Genomic DNA, 18,511 nt, shown 5'->3' on the forward strand with positions numbered 1-18,511 from the left:
GCTTCAATCATGCCTTTCCAGTCTTTCGTTGGAGCATGAGCTAGCGCAGCCTGAACTCCTTCGACGACTCCTATGTACTGTGTGAACCGTCAGCACACAGGATCGATGATGCGTTCAGAGGAACTCCAGAGCTCAGCAGTAAGAGTAGAACATGGGATAACGGGACTCGTGAGACAGAGGATATCGTAGAGACGTAGCCATGAAGGACTCACTCATGTTGGTGAACCTCGACGAGATATTGACAGTTTGAAGACCCTGCTGGTGTGATTCCTAAATGAAAAAAAAGTGAGTGCCAATCCAACCAAGTAACAAGTAGTAACTGAAGGGTCTCTTGAAGTGTCATACAGTATATAGGATCAAGTTAGGGATAACAGCACGGAGGACTCGGAATTGGAGGAGTTGGAACGAGAACGCTGAGAAATTATATAGGGTCACTGCGCTTAATAAAGAGAGCGCGTCTTGATCAGCAGCATGGAAAAGCAGATGTTCCAGTTAGAATAAAGTAGTGGATCGCGACGTGTTAGTTGAGGATTTCATGCTTGGTGCACAATGGCTGCATACTTTTAAGCAGGCTAGACAAAAAAAAACCACCCATAATTAAAGCGAACACGGCAACACAGACCTCAGTTTTTCTAGGACTACTGCATTGAGCTTTCAGATAAGTCTATCAGAGGCCGACTCAACCTTGGGGAGACCAGTTCGAGTGTAAATGCTTGTTTGTGATTGCAAGGTGGCGGAAGCAAAAAGATGAATAAAGGAAAGAGGAGAAAGATGACTGAGGTGAATAAGCAACAAGGGAATGCAAGCTCAGCGGCGTGGATGGTCAAGCCCGCAAAAAGGGCCACAAGCGGCCGCTGCTTCACGTAGCACAGAAAAAGGACATTTGAACGTTGCGCGAGCAAACGCCGTATGTTTACCACCATCTAACCATATAAAGGGTTACCATTGGTGAAGTTTGGCACGGATCCGCGCGAATTGAAGCGAGGCCAATCAGACGCGTTGGTTGACAAGAGCACAGCCATGAATCCGTAGCACACGATCTCCTTATCCAGTTACTGGTTGTCTACATGCACCGCATCGAAACGGGAGTCCCAATATGGGCCTGCATCGGCAGTAAGAAATACTGTGGACATATCACAGTTCTTCATCGCATACACCGCACAATAAAAAAAAAAGATGATGACAGACACTTTCTGATTGTAACAAATGTCGCATTGATATGCATAAATGTGTTTATTATTTTGCTTGCAGAGATAATGGTACAGGTATATGGTAGTTCAAATGATGTTTGTGAGATGACTATTAAATATGACTCTTCAATCGAGCGGTTTCTTAGAAGGCGAGCAAGGGTTTGTCCATGCCGAGAATATGTGCCAGACTCGATCGACGGCGCTCGTGTTGGGCGGGAGGGGGAATTGGCAATCCATCAACATTGCGAGTGATGTTGTTCTTGGCCTGCTCCTCCCTCAGCCTGTCCATGAACAAGGCCTGCGCGCGGGCAACATCCGCATACTCGCCTCTGAATTCCTCGACCTCGTCACTTGCATCCAGGCTGTTGCGGGAGGGGCCCTTAGATCGGGATCGTGAACGGGAGTGAGAGCGAGATCGGGAGCGGAAGCGTTCTGCAAAGGCCGCCAGGGTTGAACGGCGGCTTTTGGAGGAATCGGTGGTGTTGGTCTTGGTCAAGGGAATGGTGGTGTTGGTCTTGGTCAAGGGAATGGTGGTGTTGGTCTTGATCAAGGGAATGGTGGTGTTAGTCTTGGTCAAGGGAATGATGCCGTTCATCTTGGGCTGGGACTCGGATATAGGGTGGACGACATGGTCACGGCCACGGTCGTCGGCATCATGGTCGAACTGGATGGAGAGACGGTGGTCGTTGACGGTGGAGCTGGCGTTGTTGGCGACTGTCTGGCTCATAGTATAGGGGAAGTTGTCTGTGCTTGGTTGCTTGAGGGGCTGGTTGTGCTTTGGGATGTGTTGAGGTGTGATGGGGAGGAGAGAAGGGAGTTGCGAGAAGTATAAATACTTTTTCTGGGCCATCCCTGGTGCACGGATGGCTGAAGTCGGGCAGGGGCGCGAAGTCCAAAATGGAAAGAGGTGCGGATGCATTCTGAAACCTAAAAATAAATAAGGATCGCCGCAGCAGCATCATGTGGTGTTCTTGACCGCGCTGGAAGGTCGTCGAAACTCGAAAGCCCGTCGGGGTGTCTCATTCAATCCCCGGTAACGAGAAAATTACGCCCTTCCTTTTATGGACGCCTTCGATTTTCGTGTTCTCGAATGCGTGTGATGCTCACCTGAGCAGCCCATGGTGGTGCATACTGGACTAGTCTAGTTCCCAATACTTCCTTCCAAAATGGGTAGTCTAGTATCCACTACAATTCCAAAAGCACCGTGCCTTCACATGCTAACACGTACACGTATGCATGGAACGAGCGTTCTTTAGACTACTACAGCCGACAAGGTGTATCCAGAAGCAGCATTACGTTCGATTGAGTAAAGGTTGCATATTCCAGTAGCCTGTCGTATGTAGGTGCTACCTGTGGTCCTTTTCCTTTTCCGAACCTGTGGCAAGATGGCAATGGAGAAACCGCTTAGATTTTTCTTTTTTTTTTCTTTTTTACAGGGTATTTTATTTTATTTTTTGCTACATTGTTGGAATGAATTGATTGGTGCAGATGAGGTAGAGTCAATGGTGGTGTGGAGAGGTAGGAAGAAACAAACGATGCAAAGGAAAATGACAATCAAATGCGGGTGATCTTGCTGTCTTTCTTAAAACGCGAGCATGGGCTTGTCGAGTCCCAAGGCGTGGGAGACGCTTGACCGTCTGCTGCTGCTTCGGGACGAGGGCTTGCGAGGTGGGATTGGGATACCGTCCGCGTTGTGCGTGATATGGTTCTTCTCTTGCTCATCCCTCAGCTTCTCCATGAACTCTTCCTGTGCACGAATAACGTCCGCGTAGGGAGCGTTCTCGTCGATGGAGGATCGGCGGGATCCAGATCTTGACTTGGACGACTTGCGAGACGATGTCGAGTTGACCGAGGACTGGGTGGTTGTGCGGTCCAAGGAAAGATCGTCCTCAGTAGAGCGCTGGCGAGAGTGGGAACGCGAGCGAGAGCGAAGACGGTCAGCAAAGGCAGCCAAGGAGCTGCGGTGCTTCCTGGCCTCGGCGCTGGTGACGTTGATGTCGGCAACGGTGTCTTCCTCGATCAAGGGCGTGATTGAGTGGTCACGTCCACGACGGTCGGGTTCTTGAGAGAAGGCGATGGCAGGTGCAGGGGTGGTGATCTCCTGGATCTCGGAGGGAGACGAGGTGTTGGTGTTAATGGCGGCCATGGTGGTTTGAGAGTGTTGGTATGTTGCTGTTGTGTTGAGTGGTTTGAGTGGATGGGCCGTAGCGGGGGAGGGGATGGTTTAAATAGGCTTTGGATCGTCCCTGGTGCCCCGACTCATTGCCTTTTCTGTCGACACGATGATGGATATGGTCCCTTGTGTTCGAAACCCCACCAACGAGGGCGAAGGAGGCAGGATGTGTCAACAAACCCGAGGATGTCGTATGGTCTGCCTGTGGTCAGTTGGCAGACGTCGTACCAAGGGAAGCAAGCGGATGCTAACCTTGGGCCTGGCGGAGTCTGAAGACAACACACGGACACCCATCGATTAACCTGGGATTTCCTTTTTTGGGCCGGCCTCTTTTTTCGGATGCTGCCGCTGAAACCCAGTGTTGATTTGTGGGGAGGACATCGGGTGTAGTCTACATCTCGCCCAAGTCTATCTATTCTCAGCCCCAGACAAGACGTCAGTGGAGTTCAGACCAACCCCACCAGCCATGTCCTGAAGCCCTCCTTCGCGGCCAACCGCCATTTTAAAGACCGGCTCTCGCACGGACATGCCCTATTTAGGAAGCTGCGTCCTGTAGCCATCCGGTCCTCTCTCGCACCCTCCAGCACCTTCTGCTCGGCTAGCCATGTCTTCTCCCGCCACATTGGCCCCTTCGCCCCTCTCGTTACTACTCGACACCTGCAGTCCCATCCCAATAGATGACAATTACTATTATCATTACTGCTTTCTTACATATGTATCTCTACTCAAGTACAGTAGTTGCAAGCAGCAGCAACAACGCCTGAATGGAGGTGTAGTCTATTCCAGAGGATACAACGTCTGACTAGCAGCATGAGCAAGATGAACAACAAACAGCGTCTGATAGGAGAGCGGATAAAAAAGGACCTTGGGTCGAGGGGTGGATGGACATGGATCTCCAAATGTGTCCTCTGTTGGTTTCAGCCCTCCATCTCTGTGCCATCTTACTGGCGTTCCTGGTCTCTGCCTCCATTTCTCATTCTCACGAGATCTCGGACGCAGGTTGCCCAACATAGAAACATCGCTTAGCTCTAAATTATGCAAGGAGCAGATCCCTGATCAGCGTGCATCGATGACAAACATGAAGACTGTTGGATTTGTTGTCGGCCTGTTGCTGTCTGCTGCGGCAGCAGCTTTTGGTCTCTCGGTTTCTATTTCAATACCGAGACTGATGTGTCTGGGTAGTCTATGACGCTTATTTTACCGAGGAAAGGGCCATCGAGTCCTCTCGAAGGAATAAAATTCAACACAAGAAAATGAACAAAACTCAAGTAATAACAATGCAAGACAACGCATGCATGTTTACAAACAGCCATAGTCGAGGCCGTAGAACCAATTGGATGCGGAGAACCGATGCTAGATGGCGCTTGCGGCTGGTCAGCTGTTAGACCAAACCAAGCAGGGCGTCAATGAGCGCCAACAAACCACACACACGTACATACACACAAGCACACACAAAAAATGGCGCTGAGTACATGGATGGATACACACGCCAGTTGGCGGTATTTGAAGCATGACTAAAGTGCATGTCCAGGTCAAGCAAATCCAGTGGTTCACCATTCTCCCTCATGTTATCTAGAGACTGCAGCTAAATTCACATAGTATGCTTGCTAAACAAACCGCTAGCAACATTTCGAATAGGTCATCAGATGCTAAATGCTCTCTATTTCTACCGACAGAACTTCGCCCATAGTCTAAGGTATATCGATTACAATATGTATTTTATTTGTTTTTTTTTCCTCGCATGAAAGTAACACTATGTACAAAACGACGCCAAGCGCAGATCAACCAAGAATGAAGCGCTCCTCCTTCACGTCCTCCATTAATATGTCTTCATAATCATCATCACCATCATCGCGATAACAAGGGCTTGTCGATACCCAGAATCTGCGCCACGCTCGATCGACGACGCTGGATAGGCGGAGGGATAGGTAGTCCATCAATGTTTTGTTTGACGTTCTTCCTCTCTTGCTCCTCTCTCAGCTTCTCCATGTACAATGCCTGTGCTCGTGCCACGTCCGCATACTCGCCCGTGAAATCCGAGGATTTACGACGCGAGTATTTGAACTGATAGTCCTCATCGCTAGATTTGCGACGGTCCTTGGTGTTCTCACTATTGCTGAAGATGCCGCTGTTGGGTCGGGACCGGGAGTGGGAGCGCGAGCGGAGGCGTTCTGCAAACTCTGCGAGAGACCTGCGACGTCCACTTGACTTTGAATTTGTCGACTCGCTCGTCTTGGTCTTGGTCAGAGGGATTCCAGACAGGACCGCTGGCGTCTCATGTTCTTCATCGTGAACTGAAAGTGGGTGAATTGCACCGCTGCGGCCTCGAGGATCTTCATTCTCAGAGAACTGGATAGCAGAGGGGCGAGGCGAGAGCTCGGTGATGGTCATAGCTTGTGTCATGGTTGCTTTCCTTATTCTTGAATGGCGAGTGGTTGTAAGAGGGAGAGGGAGAGAGCGTGCAGAGGAGAGGGAGACAAGAGATTAGTTGAGAATAGAAAGGAGGAGGTCTGGGCAAGCGTACTTATATTGACGCGTTAGAGGGGTGGGAGGGGGCATTGCTTCTTTTTTTTTCATGCGCGCTTGCTTACTACATTCTGCTTGTATAGAATTGTCCTGATGCTAGAAGCTAAAAGCCTAAAGCTAAAAAGCATGGACAACGAGGCGCTGCGCCAGCGCGTTATTTGATTGATGCGGAACATAAAAAGGGATACGTCCGCAGGGGGACTGTGTCGCCACAAGTCCTATTTTACGTGTTTCACAGTCACCAGGAACCCTCCGCAAAAGCAACTTGGTCTGAACTGTGGAGTGGGCACCAAAAAGGGTTTCTTGTTCGGACCACTGATTCTGCTGCCCATACTTTTTTTTCTGTGATGCGACCATCTCTCCAAGCCCTGGTAAGGATGAACGCCCCCGATGAGGGACAAGGATGCAGCCACATCAGAATTCAGTACTCATCCTCATTTCGTTCCTCTTCTTCAACAGCGTCCTTGGACGCGTCTTATCAGGTACAGGCGCCAACATCACGTCCACCATACTGGTTTATTGCTCCACTGCTCCAGAGTCTCACCTCCTTTTATCGCCCAGGTTCCTCGGCAAAGATGGAAAGGTCTACACGGGCGAACCTCAGGCCCCGCTTGCTTGGTCCAAGGCCACAGCAGATCTTAAGCCCTCTGCAGGAGAGCAGACGGATTTGACCGCAAAGCTCATTACGGGCGATATCTTTTCCCAATCCAGCACCACTGTGACCGATAAGGTCATTCCTGTCGCCCGATTGCTCTCCCCTCTCGCACACGTCCCAGTGTTTCGATGCATTGGCCTCAATTATGCGAAGCATGCGGAGGAGACAAAGATGCCTATTCCCAAGTGCCCAATCCTGTTCATGAAACCATCCTCGGCGCTTCAGGATCCATTCAAGCCAGTGGTGATTCCCAGCATTGCCGAAAACAACCAAGCTGATTATGAGTGTGAGCTGGCAGTGGTTATCGGCAAGCCCTGCAAGGACGTCAAGGAAGCGGAAGCCCTGGATTATGTGCTTGGTAAAATCATAATCTTTATCCATTGTTCTTGGTTGGTTCGATGGAATACTCTTTTTTTTTTTTTATTTTTTTTTTTCTCACGCTAACCCTCACCATTTGAATTGACAGGGTACACTATCGGCAACGACATCAGCACACGGAAGTGGCAAGGGAGCAACCTTGGATCGGGTCAATGGTGCTTCAGCAAATCGTTTGATACGTTTGCACCCTTGGGACCATCCTTGGTTTCTACAGAGTTGATCAAGGATCCAAACCAGCTCCGGATCAAGACCACCCTGAACGGCAAGGTGATGCAGGACTCAAACACATCGGATATGATCTTCAATGTTCCGCGTCTGGTAATAATTCGTTCGCCATAGTCTATTACAATATGTGTCACCAGCGTGTTGTCCGTTGTACTGCAAGTCATGTGTGAAAAAAAGAAAAAAAAGAAGTTTTCCCTCTCACCCATTTTTTTTTATTTTTATTTTTTTCCTGTGAACAGATTTCATTCCTGAGTCAGTCGACGACTCTGATGCCTGGCGATGTTATTCTCACAGGAACCCCTGAGGGTGTTGGATTCAAGAGGGATCCACCAGTGTTCCTACAGCATGGCGATCATGTCATCTGCGAGATTGAGAGCATCGGGGAGCTGCACAATACGGTCGCTTATGAGAGCAAGTTCTCACCCTAATCATCACACAATCGATTCTGTACATAAATGGCGGTTTTATTCACAGTATACATAAACAATGCAGAATAAACTGAAAAAGGAAGCACCAACAAAAATACAGAAAGGTGTCATTGTTGTTCCGCCTGTGAAAATAACTTGAGACCCTGGGGAGATGTGTGCTCAATGGGTGGGTGGGTGCGGGGGTTATCGGTATCTCAAAGACACCCTCTAAATGAGTTGCTTGTTCAAAGGACCCTCTGCGACGCTTGACCGTCTGCTATCACGGTTGCTGCCAGGGTTAACAGGTGGTGGGATCTTGATGCCATCGACATGGGTAATACCCTTCTTGACTTGGTCCTCCCTCAGGTGCTCCATGTAGTCCAATTGCGACCCCAGCACATCAGCGTAGGGTCCCGAGATATCTGTAGACTTGCGACGGGAGTACTTGTACTCCTTGTCCTTGTCACGTACCTCCAAGGTGTCATCGTGTTCGTGTCTGGCATGGCTGCTGCTACGGCTACGGCTACCAGAGCGCTCCTCATTAGGACCACGGCTTCGGCTGCGCGATGTGACGCGGGTGATGGCATCGACGATCGAGCTACGGCGTCCCTCTCTGGGTGGGTTAACAGGTGGGGGGATAGGGATACCATCGACGTTGTGGGTGATGCCGCTCTTGGCCTGTTCTGTGCGCAGGTTCTCCATGTACTCGGTCTGTGCTCGCAGGGCGGATGCATATTCGCCACGCATGTCGGACGACTTTCGGCGAGAGTACACATACTCCTTATCCTCGCCCTCCCTGATGACGCCGTCGATGGATGGGCGTGTACGGGAGCGAGAGCGAGAGCGGGATCGCGAGCGGGAGCGAAGGCGCTCGACAAAGGCAGAGATGGAGCCGCGACGGCTTCCGGTATTGGTGACGTTGACGCTCTGGCCGTCCTCTGCGATAGGGTGGATATCGTGCTTGCGGCCACGATCCTGCGCCTCCTGACCTTCGACCTGGATCGCAGGAGGAACGATGGTGGGTTCGCCGGTGGTGTGGTAGACCATTTCTTGGAGTGTGATTGAGGATGAGGTATACGAAGAAGTGAAAGGTGAAAAGAGGGAGTGAGGGTGGTAGAAAAGCAATTAGGAAGCGTGTCTGTCCTTCTCAAGAATGACGCTCTTTTATATAGCGTAACTGTACCACTTCGTGGATCCTCGGTAAGTTGGGTTCAAAACCTGTTTAGGACCCGGTTCCTGACTAGCCGAAATGGTTATGCTTCTAAACCTTCCACGGAAATGCCTCAGATAGCGTAGCCAGTTTGCGAAACCATTAGAGTTCACGATATGAGAATCTTCCCCTACCAAAATGTATCGTAGTAAACGAGATTCAATTCACAGTCAGTTCATACCCCTTAAAAAGCGCGAATGAATTGAAAAGATATATTTATCGTTTACTACGATACATTTTGGAAGGGAACTGCCCATTGTCCTGTAATCATCATCTCTCACTAACGCGATCCAAGGCAAGTGCATGAGGCACTACCTCCTTTACTTCCTTTCTATCTACCTAGTCGGGGTGCATGGGGCTGACTACCTCTCCTTACTGTCCTATCCACGCGCGTTGAATGTTAATCTATCCAACACCACCATTGGATTCGCTACGCTAGAATCCAATGGTGGCAGCCTGCTTGTGGTCCCTGGAGTATTCATTAACGCTCGAGCAGAGCCTTCTTGAACCATGCTGTAGCTCAATCCTACCATCCAAATCTAATAATGAGGAAGGGTGGCCGTTGCACTCTATCCACGCGCGTTGAGCAGCTTATGAGCAACTCAACACTACTTGAGGATTCGTTATGCTAGAGTCTAATGGTGGCAGACTGCTTAGAGCCCGGGAGTACTCATCAACGCTCCAGCAAAGCCTTCTTGAGTCGAGCGCACCTGCCCATTCCCTCTGTTATGAGTTGCACTTTGTTTTACTGTTTTATAGTTTAATATAGTGCGGGACATCTAGTCGCGACTGTACGTAGAAAACATTGAAACTCAAAAACCTTGGAACTAGAGGTTATATTGATAAGCGGCGAACATTGGTTTGTAGAGAGAAGGGTAATACGCATACGCACTTTAATGATCCAAACTTCGATTCAGCGGTTGTACTTGAAAATGATAGGTGTTTCTAGACAAAAGTTCCATGTCGCAACTAGACGTCCTGCACTGTACACTATGCCCGTTCGCTTGTGTCAATGTATATTAGGCGCTATCGGACGTTCATTCACATCACGCTCTCAACATGCAGGAACGAGACTCAAACATGAACGCCCGTTCGGAAAACTGGAGAGTAGAGCTGCAAGGGCTGGCAACGGAGGAATATCTTGTAACTTGTACACGTATCTCAGACATCGATTATCGGGGCTATCTTACGTTCTTAAGGAAAAATGATGGTCTCGCAAAGTGGCATGCGCATAAGAATTGGAAAAGATACCATCGGTTGCCTTCTTGCAAGTGAGCACATAGGACTTTTTTCGAAAGGGCGAGGAGCTGGAACAAAAGTAGGATAGCAAGGCCTACAGTCAACTCGACATGATGCACTGGGCATTGCAGAACAGGAAGCACGCCGCTGAGCTCCAATCTGTCACAGTGATGCATTTGGCCGACGCGTCTGTGTACAAGAAAATGAGGCGCATGCTCCAAGAGGACATGGATATGCCATGTATGTTCAATTGCATGATACAGCTTTGCATACCTGCTACCAGTCGAGATATTTATTGCTAACGGTCAAGCTAATTAAATTCGTCTGTTCTTCCCATAGATCCAAGCATGGGCACATCCAGGCATGGGCGCAGAGCTGTATGTCAATTGGCCAAGAAAAGCTCTTCCCTAAGTGCATGTTTTCTGTTTGCGACTTTATAATTGCCGAGGGCCATTGCTACCATTTAGAGGCACAGATGACTAGTTACACTCACACTCGGGGCAATTGCGAGATACAGAAATAAATATGATAATGAGTAATGGCGCCAAGAATGCATAAGCAAGGCGGTGTAGATGCCCGATGTGCATCATCCGTACGCAAAATGAGCGACGAAAACGGCCTTGATGCATGGAAAGCCGTGTATTTTGCACAAACAGCAGACGACGGAGTTTTGTTTCCTTGGTAGATGTATCTTTTTTCCTGCCTTGGACATGCCCACACCGCCGGTGTGTATTCTCGATAATCTACCCAATTGATCCGTTTTTCAATTGGCTCAAGTCGTCTGCTCTCAACACTTCTCACCTTCTGTATATTTGTATCTTTTGTGCAACCCCACATCACCGACACCTTCAATCACGAGAATCGACTGCGCCCGTCGTGGTGGTAGTCCACAATGGGTAAAAAGAGAGCCCTTTCCATACTGCCTGGCTGCTTATTTCAGTACATGATGAAAAGAATGCAGTTTTGCAGCTGCCCACACAGGTCTTTATTCGTTCTTTTTGCTACTAGCAGTGTCGCCATGGCCACCTGTGCTCCTGCGCGTCCATTCCAAAGAGGAAAGATTTAGGAACGACCTCTTGGACACAGAGTCCGGTCCTGGACGAGGTCCTGATTCTCTCGAAGAGTGTGAGACTGCTCCATTCTCCGTTATTACGTAGCCATCCGCTCTATCGGTCACGGTCTGGTGTAAGAACCGACGCACATCCTTTTCAGAGTCCTCGCCTGCTGTCCTGAGAGACTGTGGGGTCACCATGTGAGGCCTAACTGATATAGAAGGGGTTTGAGATAGTGCTCCTGAAGATCCTGCACGAGCTATGCTACTAACAAGCGAGGCATTGGAGGCACTGCGTGCTGATGTGGATGTTCCGCCATAATTTGCCGCTGCTGTTGCCGCAGATCCCGGAGCAGCTGACCCTCCGAGTTGGATCTCGCTCACTTCGCCCCGCAGCTCCCGCGCCTTCATCGCCGCAGACTGCACATCTCGCTCCCATGCAATAAACCGGTTACGGATCCCGCTGGGAGCGTAGACGGTCATGTATCGGCCAATGGTCCTGAACCACTGCGATTGAAGCGCTTGCAGTTTGTCCATCCACAGAGCAAGTCTTCTCTGGGAGACAGGCAGCTTTGTATCGAGGTACGAAATTTTGTTGAAGAATGCGCCTGTGAAGTCCCGGATTTCGATTAGCTTGCCGACCATGCCCTCCAGATGATACACAGACCGCTGCGTGGCGTGCTCCTTTTCTTTGACTTCTTCAAGCAGCCGCCTGCGCTCCTCCAAAATCGCGTCAGCTTCACGATCGATCTCCTATTTGATACGCCATGAAGAATGGAGATTAGATACTAACGTTGTTGTACAAGGCGGACAGAGGTAGACGTGGTTTGGATTGCATACCTCAAATTGCTGTCCCCGCTCATTAAGTATAGTCTGAAGAGATTCCAACTGGCTAGTAAACTCTTTTTCCATCACCTATTGCACATCGTGCGCATGGGAGTGTAGGGCGAAAGATGGTTGACAATCGTCAGTGATATGATTCCTTGTTCCATGTTCAGCAAATACAACGCCCTCGATCGATCGCGACCCTTACCTGCATCCTCTCATACATGCTTTTCAATGTTTCCTCCTTCTCCTTCAAGAGCTGGTACGAATAATAATTCTGCGTGTCGCATTCTATTACGAGACTACCGTATATCAATGTCAAATAAAGCCTTATTAGTCAATAAGTCCGGAGCAGAATGTATATTTTCTTCTTTTCCTTCAAATCCTTACCTTTTCAACGGACGAACGCTGACATCTTTGCATTCCAGGCACGAATATGACTGCGACCGTTTCCTGTACGCTGGGTGCTTGATAGTTTTCCTTTGAGAATTGCAAATGATTCCAGGTATCGCACCACTACCCTGTGCCGCCTCGATCCGACATCCCAAAAGTCGCTCCTGACCTGCCAGTCCGCTCATGGATTGGGATCTCTTCCTGGGATTCAATGACCCAGCAATGCCCCTCCTATCCTTGTCTAAATAAAACTCCGTGATCTTTGGCGGTCCGGGTTGCTCAGGTTTTAGTGAGAATAAGGATGCGAGGGCATCCAAAGACGGGAAGGCTGCGACGGATGAATACTGAGGTGTCACGTCCGCTGTGGATGTTATTGGGGCCTCCTCCTCGGATCCCTGCATGTTCGTTGTAGATTCGCCAATAACGGTTGAAGCCGGCGCCTCGTCAGTCTCGTAGTCGTCATTTCTTTCATCTTCCAGCTTAGTGCTATAACCTGGAGAACAAAACAGAGGTGTTATTCGATCGAAGCGGAAGAAATAATATTAACACAAGATTATGCGCGTAGAAAGGTCTGCTCCTGGCTTACCATCGACAGGCGTTGAGGTAACCAATGTTTCGTCCGTAACGAATCCTTCTTTCATATTGGACATAATCGGTAGTTTTCCTTTAGGCATTAAAAGCGATTGGCGATTTTTTCCGCTGTTACCCGAGAGCAAAAAAGACCGTTAGCTATTAATGAGATTATAACATGAAGCACACAAACAATGCGCGTGCTTGACACTTACGCCGCTATATTCTTTAGAGACTGAGATGCATTCTTCGTCTCTCGGGACTGGTTGCATGTAAGCCATTTCGATCACGATTAGCGCCATTAAGAATGACTTCAACCCGATGCGATATCTATTACATAACCGTCTGGTACTTACAGTCTTTGCCAGCCCACGGACCAAACTCTTGCCCAGTTCCTTGCCTCCCGTCAGCCAGTCGCCATTTGCCAGTGCGTCTGCCATATCAGGTTTATGCTTGGGCTTTCCTCTCCAGACCTGCTTCAGTGAGTCCGCATGGATATGTTTCGCAAACACCTCAAGATCCGTGGTCTCACCCTCAGGGTTTACCGCCGTCATTCCAGAGAAATCCTCGATCTTGGACTTCAGCACCTTGTGCACCTTCAGGCCCTGCGGATTAAATGATGAATGGTACGCTGCTCCGATAGCTTCGACTGTCTTCAAGTCCAAGAAACGGGCCTTTATATCCGGCTTCTTGATCTATGAATTTCCCGATCGCATATCTTCGTCAGTTCACTCGGAAACTTGTGCCTGAGAAACGAGGTCCTTCTCCTCGCTTAAACTTCCAATGCTTAATCCTTGTAAACGCACCTGGAATGCCTTGACGGCGTTTAGGAATGCTACTGGTTCTGCGAACGGATCTTTCGGTACCTAAAGATTCAAGGATGATAGAGATGAACGTCAAAAACCACCTTGATCCATATGTCATCCGCTAGTCCCGTCTCCTGCAAGGATGGCTTCCTTACGTTGTTGACCAGATGCTGTAATTTCCCTCTTATGTTCCACAGCTTGCTAAACATCCCTGCTAGGACGCCGGGGTCCAATGCGCTTTCCAAGTAGAGTCTCTATCGTCAGTGCACACAGGAATCTGCAATTAGCAATGTGCCATAACTCACGATTGCTTCGGCATGAGATACAGACTAAAAATCGTACCTGGAACTTGGAGCTGAGGAAGATATCATAAAACTCATCGAGGCCCTCCTTCGTAGCGTTACACAGCAGTCCATCGACGTCTGACAGGTTAAAATGTCCAAAAATGTACAGACTGTTTTGCACAAGACCCACTAGCCGGATCACTGTCTCTTCAAAGTCTGTCAGGTCCGAGATCTTGTAAAGCTGATTGAATTTCTCCCGCTGGGCATCGCTATACACACACAATAAAGAAGATAGAGCGGGCACCATTGACATGTGAGTCGGCTTTGCTTATCGATATCAAAGAGCTATCTGGTATCTACCATAACCGCATGTGAAATTGACGGTGATTGGCGGGTCCGAATGTGCCTACCTTGGAGACTTTGACGTGAGTGCACTTCGGCCACTGCAACCCATTCTCCTGAGGTTGAGATTGAGATAGAATCGTCGTTTGTAAAAATCAAAATCGCCCTCATGTGGCACAAGGACAATGTTGAGTGACGACGCAAACAAGCTGAGATTCGTTACAAAGAGTTGACCATTGGGTGTCTAACATCACATGAAAATGGTCAATAAATGTGGAACTGAAGACGATATCGTGTGGGACACTGTTGGGAAGGCTGTTGCTTCATACCTCCTTTGGCCGTGCTTTTTCTTCCCGCAGATTTTCAAACACTCTCTCTAGCCTCGGACAGAAAACATCCTGATGTTCAATCGTGATGGCGACCACTAGAATCTGGTTGATATAACATGCTCACAGGTCAGAGATCGCTAGGCCATTGGGCATAAAATCGCCAAGTCCTTACAATAGTATCGACTTTCAGACCTTATGGACAGGATCTCCAGTGAAAGATACAGCTGTAGCGACTTCTCGATTCCGTTCGATAGCCCTGTCAATGATATTCAACCGAAACAATGAGTGAGCATATATGAATCCTAAAAAAGTCACAGGCGCGGCGCTCGGGTCCGAATGACGTTCTACCATTGTTCCACAAGGTATACTTGATAGCCCTCCAGCTTGGCCTCTGTGTTGTCGATGCGGATGCCATCCACATTCCTGCAGATGTCAATGATGCGACCACGTTCGCAAAAGACGAATCGTCCTGGAGTTAATGGCATGTCTTGCCTCTCTTTTTTTATTTTTTTTACAGCGTTCAGGACGCTAGTAATGGATGAGGAGATGTTCTGAAGACCGATGCAAGGAAGCAACTGCCCAGTGTATTCTATTCTATTGAAGGCTGGTGCTTGATAGAAAAGCGGAAGGCGAAAAGGTGGGGAGGGTAACGAATTGGTGGAGGTGAATGCAGGCAACTTTGCAGTTGAGGAATGACTTCGCCTTGCAGCTAGGGAGCAGTCATCATGCAATTACAAGGGAAATCTGCGTTGCAGGTAGAGAATGGCATTGTCATGCAATCAATCGAAGAACGACTACGCTTTGCAATTAAAGAAGACAGCTGTGGGTGCAAAAGCACCGCTGATCTGCGTGAAAAAAAAAAGGATTTCACGTTCCCACATTCAACCATGCACAAGATTCTCAATTCACGAGCAGCTCACGGCGTCCAACGCTCTGCAAGGGCCTGCCACCGAGTTTATACAGATTCAAGTTCATATGCACATGTAGGAGCGAGACCGTTTAGCTCCGTCTCGCTTATTGCACGCGCACAGGACGCCGGCAGCAACAGCGCCGATGATACGGATGAGAATGCACCCGTAGAGACAGTTGATGGATTACCAGATTACACAGCAGAGCCCCGAGGACGTGCCAAGGGTGTTGAGTGGAAACTTCGTGCCAAGGTATGTTTACTTTAATCATTTATTATTCTCCCTTGGTTACGCGCTAGGATGCCGATCTGATCAGCCATGTACCTTTACTTTTTCTCACACACTTTATTAAAGGGAAGGAATTTTGTTGATTTCTGCAGAATCAAAGTCTCCGGAGGTCAGGGTGGTGATGGTTGCGTCTCTTTCCATCGCGAAAAGTTCGTCGCGTTTGGACAGCCCAACGGTGGAAATGGTGGTCGAGGCGGCAACGTGATCTTTGAGGCATCTTCGAACGAGACATCGCTTCAACACGTCCCCCACACTGCCGCTGCGCCACGAGGCGTCCACGGGAAGGGCTCGCTCATGCATGGGCATGCAGGCAAGGACCTGCTCATCAAGGTTCCTATGGGAACCATCATCCGGGAGGTGCCATCGCCCGAGAAGGAACATAACGCAGAGAACGAGGACGACGATCCGTTCCACAAATCATTGGAACTGGGTGAACTCGAGGCTAAGGAGAAAGAGATGTCTAAAAGATGGGTCTTGTATCCGAGACTGACGAACGCTTGGACGACACTGCCAGAGGGCAAAGTCAATTACTTTGACGAGGCACAGGCGTGGGTCGCAGAAGAAGATCGGATCGTTGAAGCCAGGAGAGTAGCCATGAGCAAGAAACCTCTTTTGCTAGACGTGAATGAGCATACAGAGGATCAGACACAGTTCATGATTGCGCGTGGAGGTGGAGGTGGATATGGTAATCCACACTTTTTAACAACGCAGAATCGTGCACCAAAATATGCCACCCGAGGACGTGAAGGTCAGACGAGATGGCTTACACTGGAACTGAAGACCATTGCAGACGCGGGTCTCGTGGGATTGCCCAATGCCGGCAAATCGACGTTCTTACAGGCGGTCTCGAACGCTCACCCAGCCATTGCGCCATATCCTTTCACGACTCTGAATCCCTATATCGGTACCGTGGACTATTCTGACTCGTACCAAGTCAAGGTTGCCGACATCCCGGGACTGATCCGAGGGGCACATCGAAACGTTGGACTGGGTCACTCGTTCTTGCGACATGTGGAGCGAAGCAAAGTGCTAGTCTATGTGATCGACATTGCGGCCGAGTTTGGAATCAAGAGAAAAATCAAGGGTGTTGATGACTGGACACCGGAGGAAGAGTACGAGAATGAGAACGCTGAAGCACCACAGCAACAACTACAATCGCAACAAGATCAGGACCCCGCCTCTGTTGACCCAGAATATAGTCAGCCGTTCGAGGACTGGAAGACGCTCTTGGATGAACTGGAAGCATATCAGCCTGGACTCACAAGAAAGCCCTCCATGATCATTGCCAACAAGGCAGATGTTACCGAGGTTGCGCCCAAGAACCTGCAGTTGTTCCAGAAGCTGGTGCATGACGAATGGGCCAAGCGCCGTACTGCTGCCCCAGGCGCTGAATCAGCGGACCACGATATCAGGGTCGTACCTGTCTCTGCAAAGTACAAGAAGAACATTGTCAAAGTTACATCCATCCTTCGAGAGATCGTCGAAGCCGAGAAGGCCAAGGAGTTGATTGCGGAAAAGCGCAAAGAACAGCGGGAGCAACAAGAGGAGGAAGAGGCCCAAGCCTTTAAGGCGACCCGACGCAATATTCTTAGCAGTACAAAGACCGAAGAATAAAAAATTGAGGTTTGTTCATTGCTAGTCTACGCATCCTGAAATACCTAATTTTTATTCTGTTGCCACCAACCTCACTTTTTCAACTTTGGACAGACCATGGAGTATCTGCGGAACCTGCCCTCGAAGACAAACGCATTCTCGGCAGCAACATACGAGAAGGTACGGAGCACAGGGCACGCCCAAAACCGACCCTTCTTCACCACCGTCGACCAGACTCCGCACCAAGGTATATTTATCATTTGCATGACTTTGCACCGAACGGCAATGGAAAAGTATGTAGCTGAATGGTAGATCTGATGATGTCAAATCTCGATTCCGTTCCAGTAGTCCTCCCAAGCAATGATGAAAATCTCATTCTGGCAGCGATTCGACACAAGAAACAGGTCAGTCCAGCGACAAGGCGGTCAGCCTTTTGCGAGCAGCGGACCAAAAAACACTGCGAACCATGGTGACTGAAGCAAATACTAATCGGATTTGATGCTATCACACCACAGGTTACGGCGAGAAACACGGAGCAGCAAAAGAGACCATCAACGCCAACAGGATCTGAGACTGGAACACCACAACCGCCAAGACTCTACAAGCGACCCAGGATAGCGCTTTCTAATGCTGCCGCAGCGTCGTCAGCAGCTAGAGCAGCAGTAACGACCGCAGCATCTGCCCAGTCATCCTCGTCATCATCTTCGCCTTCGCTGTCCTCATAACGTACGATGCGAAAAGCGTTTCATAGATGAATGGAATTGGCATTGGTGCAAGGAAGAGAAGCGCATGTCCCAACGCTGCTGGCGAACGTAGCCTCGTTAGAAAAACTGTCTGCGGGAACCAGATATATATGCAGGTTTTTTTTTTGTTGACACTTCAAGCATTAGTCGATGCGACTGAGAGCAGGGTAGCTTTGTTTCGTTTGTTTCGTTTTTAGGCAACACAGCCGCTTTTTATCATATGTAAAATAGAATACATGTAGAAAACTGGCACAGGTGCCGCAGTGATCCCTCAGTGTTACTCAAAAATGGATCCCAGCTATTATGTACTTCATTCGTGCGATGACCCCCCTCTTCTTTAGCTATCAAGCCATTGACGATGAAGTTTATGTTCCGT

General features: G+C 49.1%; 9 protein-coding genes across 9 annotated transcripts; 2 read left to right on the plus strand and 7 right to left on the minus strand.

The window, feature by feature from the left end:
- Nucleotides 1-1,128: 1,128 nt before the first annotated feature.
- On the minus strand, nucleotides 1,129-2,399 carry BC939DRAFT_201937 (uncharacterized protein). The gene has a single exon (XM_051550622.1). The coding sequence runs from the start codon at nucleotides 2,107-2,109 to the stop codon at nucleotides 1,333-1,335; it is 777 nt and encodes a 258-aa protein (XP_051410991.1). The 5' UTR covers nucleotides 2,110-2,399; the 3' UTR covers nucleotides 1,129-1,332.
- Nucleotides 2,400-2,772: 373 nt separating this feature from the next.
- On the minus strand, nucleotides 2,773-3,336 carry BC939DRAFT_478164 (uncharacterized protein; the record flags this gene model as incomplete). Its single annotated transcript, XM_051558737.1, has 1 exon — nucleotides 2,773-3,336. The coding sequence occupies one exon, from the start codon at nucleotides 3,334-3,336 to the stop codon at nucleotides 2,773-2,775; it is 564 nt and encodes a 187-aa protein (XP_051410992.1).
- A 1,875-nt stretch (nucleotides 3,337-5,211) lies between these two features.
- On the minus strand, nucleotides 5,212-5,766 carry BC939DRAFT_504231 (uncharacterized protein; the record flags this gene model as incomplete). Its single annotated transcript, XM_051560498.1, has 1 exon — nucleotides 5,212-5,766. One exon carries the CDS (start codon nucleotides 5,764-5,766, stop codon nucleotides 5,212-5,214), a length of 555 nt encoding a protein of 184 aa, XP_051410993.1.
- A 474-nt stretch (nucleotides 5,767-6,240) lies between these two features.
- BC939DRAFT_455172 (uncharacterized protein) lies at nucleotides 6,241-7,678 on the plus strand. Its single transcript, XM_051556157.1, has 4 exons — nucleotides 6,241-6,371; nucleotides 6,451-6,902; nucleotides 7,011-7,240; nucleotides 7,387-7,678. The coding sequence occupies exons 1-4, from the start codon at nucleotides 6,280-6,282 to the stop codon at nucleotides 7,573-7,575; spliced, it is 963 nt and encodes a 320-aa protein (XP_051410994.1). The 5' UTR covers nucleotides 6,241-6,279; the 3' UTR covers nucleotides 7,576-7,678.
- Nucleotides 7,679-8,757, minus strand: BC939DRAFT_455174 (uncharacterized protein). The gene has a single exon (XM_051556158.1). It carries the CDS (start codon nucleotides 8,599-8,601, stop codon nucleotides 7,783-7,785), a length of 819 nt encoding a protein of 272 aa, XP_051410995.1. The 5' UTR covers nucleotides 8,602-8,757; the 3' UTR covers nucleotides 7,679-7,782.
- A 2,190-nt stretch (nucleotides 8,758-10,947) lies between these two features.
- BC939DRAFT_202088 (uncharacterized protein) lies at nucleotides 10,948-12,068 on the minus strand. The gene is made up of 2 exons (XM_051550625.1): nucleotides 11,895-12,068; nucleotides 10,948-11,807 (listed from the first exon to the last, which is right to left on the minus strand). Exons 1-2 carry the CDS (start codon nucleotides 11,964-11,966, stop codon nucleotides 10,989-10,991), a joined length of 891 nt encoding a protein of 296 aa, XP_051410996.1. The 5' UTR covers nucleotides 11,967-12,068; the 3' UTR covers nucleotides 10,948-10,988.
- Nucleotides 11,686-13,483, minus strand: BC939DRAFT_202083 (uncharacterized protein). The gene is made up of 6 exons (XM_051550624.1): nucleotides 13,199-13,483; nucleotides 13,058-13,104; nucleotides 12,859-12,971; nucleotides 12,270-12,765; nucleotides 11,895-11,969; nucleotides 11,686-11,807 (listed from the first exon to the last, which is right to left on the minus strand). The coding sequence occupies exons 1-5, from the start codon at nucleotides 13,394-13,396 to the stop codon at nucleotides 11,966-11,968; spliced, it is 858 nt and encodes a 285-aa protein (XP_051410997.1). The 5' UTR covers nucleotides 13,397-13,483; the 3' UTR covers nucleotides 11,686-11,807; nucleotides 11,895-11,965.
- BC939DRAFT_202082 (uncharacterized protein) lies at nucleotides 13,484-15,179 on the minus strand. The gene is made up of 7 exons (XM_051550623.1): nucleotides 14,952-15,179; nucleotides 14,796-14,859; nucleotides 14,604-14,705; nucleotides 14,343-14,518; nucleotides 13,991-14,201; nucleotides 13,804-13,902; nucleotides 13,484-13,708 (listed from the first exon to the last, which is right to left on the minus strand). Exons 1-7 carry the CDS (start codon nucleotides 15,086-15,088, stop codon nucleotides 13,571-13,573), a joined length of 927 nt encoding a protein of 308 aa, XP_051410998.1. The 5' UTR covers nucleotides 15,089-15,179; the 3' UTR covers nucleotides 13,484-13,570.
- A 311-nt stretch (nucleotides 15,180-15,490) lies between these two features.
- On the plus strand, nucleotides 15,491-17,413 carry BC939DRAFT_504235 (uncharacterized protein; the record flags this gene model as incomplete). Its single annotated transcript, XM_051560499.1, has 2 exons — nucleotides 15,491-15,763; nucleotides 15,866-17,413. The coding sequence occupies 2 exons, from the start codon at nucleotides 15,491-15,493 to the stop codon at nucleotides 17,411-17,413; spliced, it is 1,821 nt and encodes a 606-aa protein (XP_051410999.1).
- Between the last annotated feature and the right edge of the window lie 1,098 nt (nucleotides 17,414-18,511).

This window comes from Gamsiella multidivaricata (genome assembly GCF_025024155.1).
Source record: "Gamsiella multidivaricata strain RSA 2152 chromosome Unknown BC939scaffold_43, whole genome shotgun sequence".
NCBI classification, from domain to species: Eukaryota; Fungi; Mortierellomycota; class Mortierellomycetes; order Mortierellales; family Mortierellaceae; genus Gamsiella; species Gamsiella multidivaricata.

What these genes read in the sequence shown, in the direction of transcription:
- BC939DRAFT_201937 (XM_051550622.1), bottom strand. Translation starts at nt 2,109, where the DNA reads ATGCATCCGCACCTCTTTCCATTTTGGACTTCGCGCCCCTGCCCGACT.
- BC939DRAFT_455172 (XM_051556157.1), top strand. Translation starts at nt 6,280, where the DNA reads ATGAGGGACAAGGATGCAGCCACATCAGAATTCAGTACTCATCCTCAT. An exon ending in CCTTGGACGCGTCTTATCAG is followed by an intron (nt 6,372 to 6,450) that starts GTACAGGCGCCA and finishes TTTATCGCCCAG; the next exon opens with GTTCCTCGGCAAAGATGGAA. An exon ending in TCTTCAATGTTCCGCGTCTG is followed by an intron (nt 7,241 to 7,386) that starts GTAATAATTCGT and finishes TCCTGTGAACAG; the next exon opens with ATTTCATTCCTGAGTCAGTC.
- BC939DRAFT_455174 (XM_051556158.1), bottom strand. Translation starts at nt 8,601, where the DNA reads ATGGTCTACCACACCACCGGCGAACCCACCATCGTTCCTCCTGCGATC.
- BC939DRAFT_202088 (XM_051550625.1), bottom strand. Translation starts at nt 11,966, where the DNA reads ATGGAAAAAGAGTTTACTAGCCAGTTGGAATCTCTTCAGACTATACTT. An exon ending in AGCGGGGACAGCAATTTGAG is followed by an intron (nt 11,808 to 11,894) that starts GTATGCAATCCA and finishes CGTATCAAATAG; the next exon opens with GAGATCGATCGTGAAGCTGA.
- BC939DRAFT_202083 (XM_051550624.1), bottom strand. Translation starts at nt 13,396, where the DNA reads ATGACGGCGGTAAACCCTGAGGGTGAGACCACGGATCTTGAGGTGTTT. An exon ending in TCCGTGGGCTGGCAAAGACT is followed by an intron (nt 13,105 to 13,198) that starts GTAAGTACCAGA and finishes ACATGCAACCAG; the next exon opens with TCCCGAGAGACGAAGAATGC. An exon ending in TCTCTAAAGAATATAGCGGC is followed by an intron (nt 12,972 to 13,057) that starts GTAAGTGTCAAG and finishes CTCGGGTAACAG; the next exon opens with CGGAAAAAATCGCCAATCGC.
- BC939DRAFT_202082 (XM_051550623.1), bottom strand. Translation starts at nt 15,088, where the DNA reads ATGCCATTAACTCCAGGACGATTCGTCTTTTGCGAACGTGGTCGCATC. An exon ending in CTGGAGATCCTGTCCATAAG is followed by an intron (nt 14,706 to 14,795) that starts GTCTGAAAGTCG and finishes TATATCAACCAG; the next exon opens with ATTCTAGTGGTCGCCATCAC. An exon ending in AAAAAGCACGGCCAAAGGAG is followed by an intron (nt 14,519 to 14,603) that starts GTATGAAGCAAC and finishes ATGTGATGTTAG; the next exon opens with ACACCCAATGGTCAACTCTT.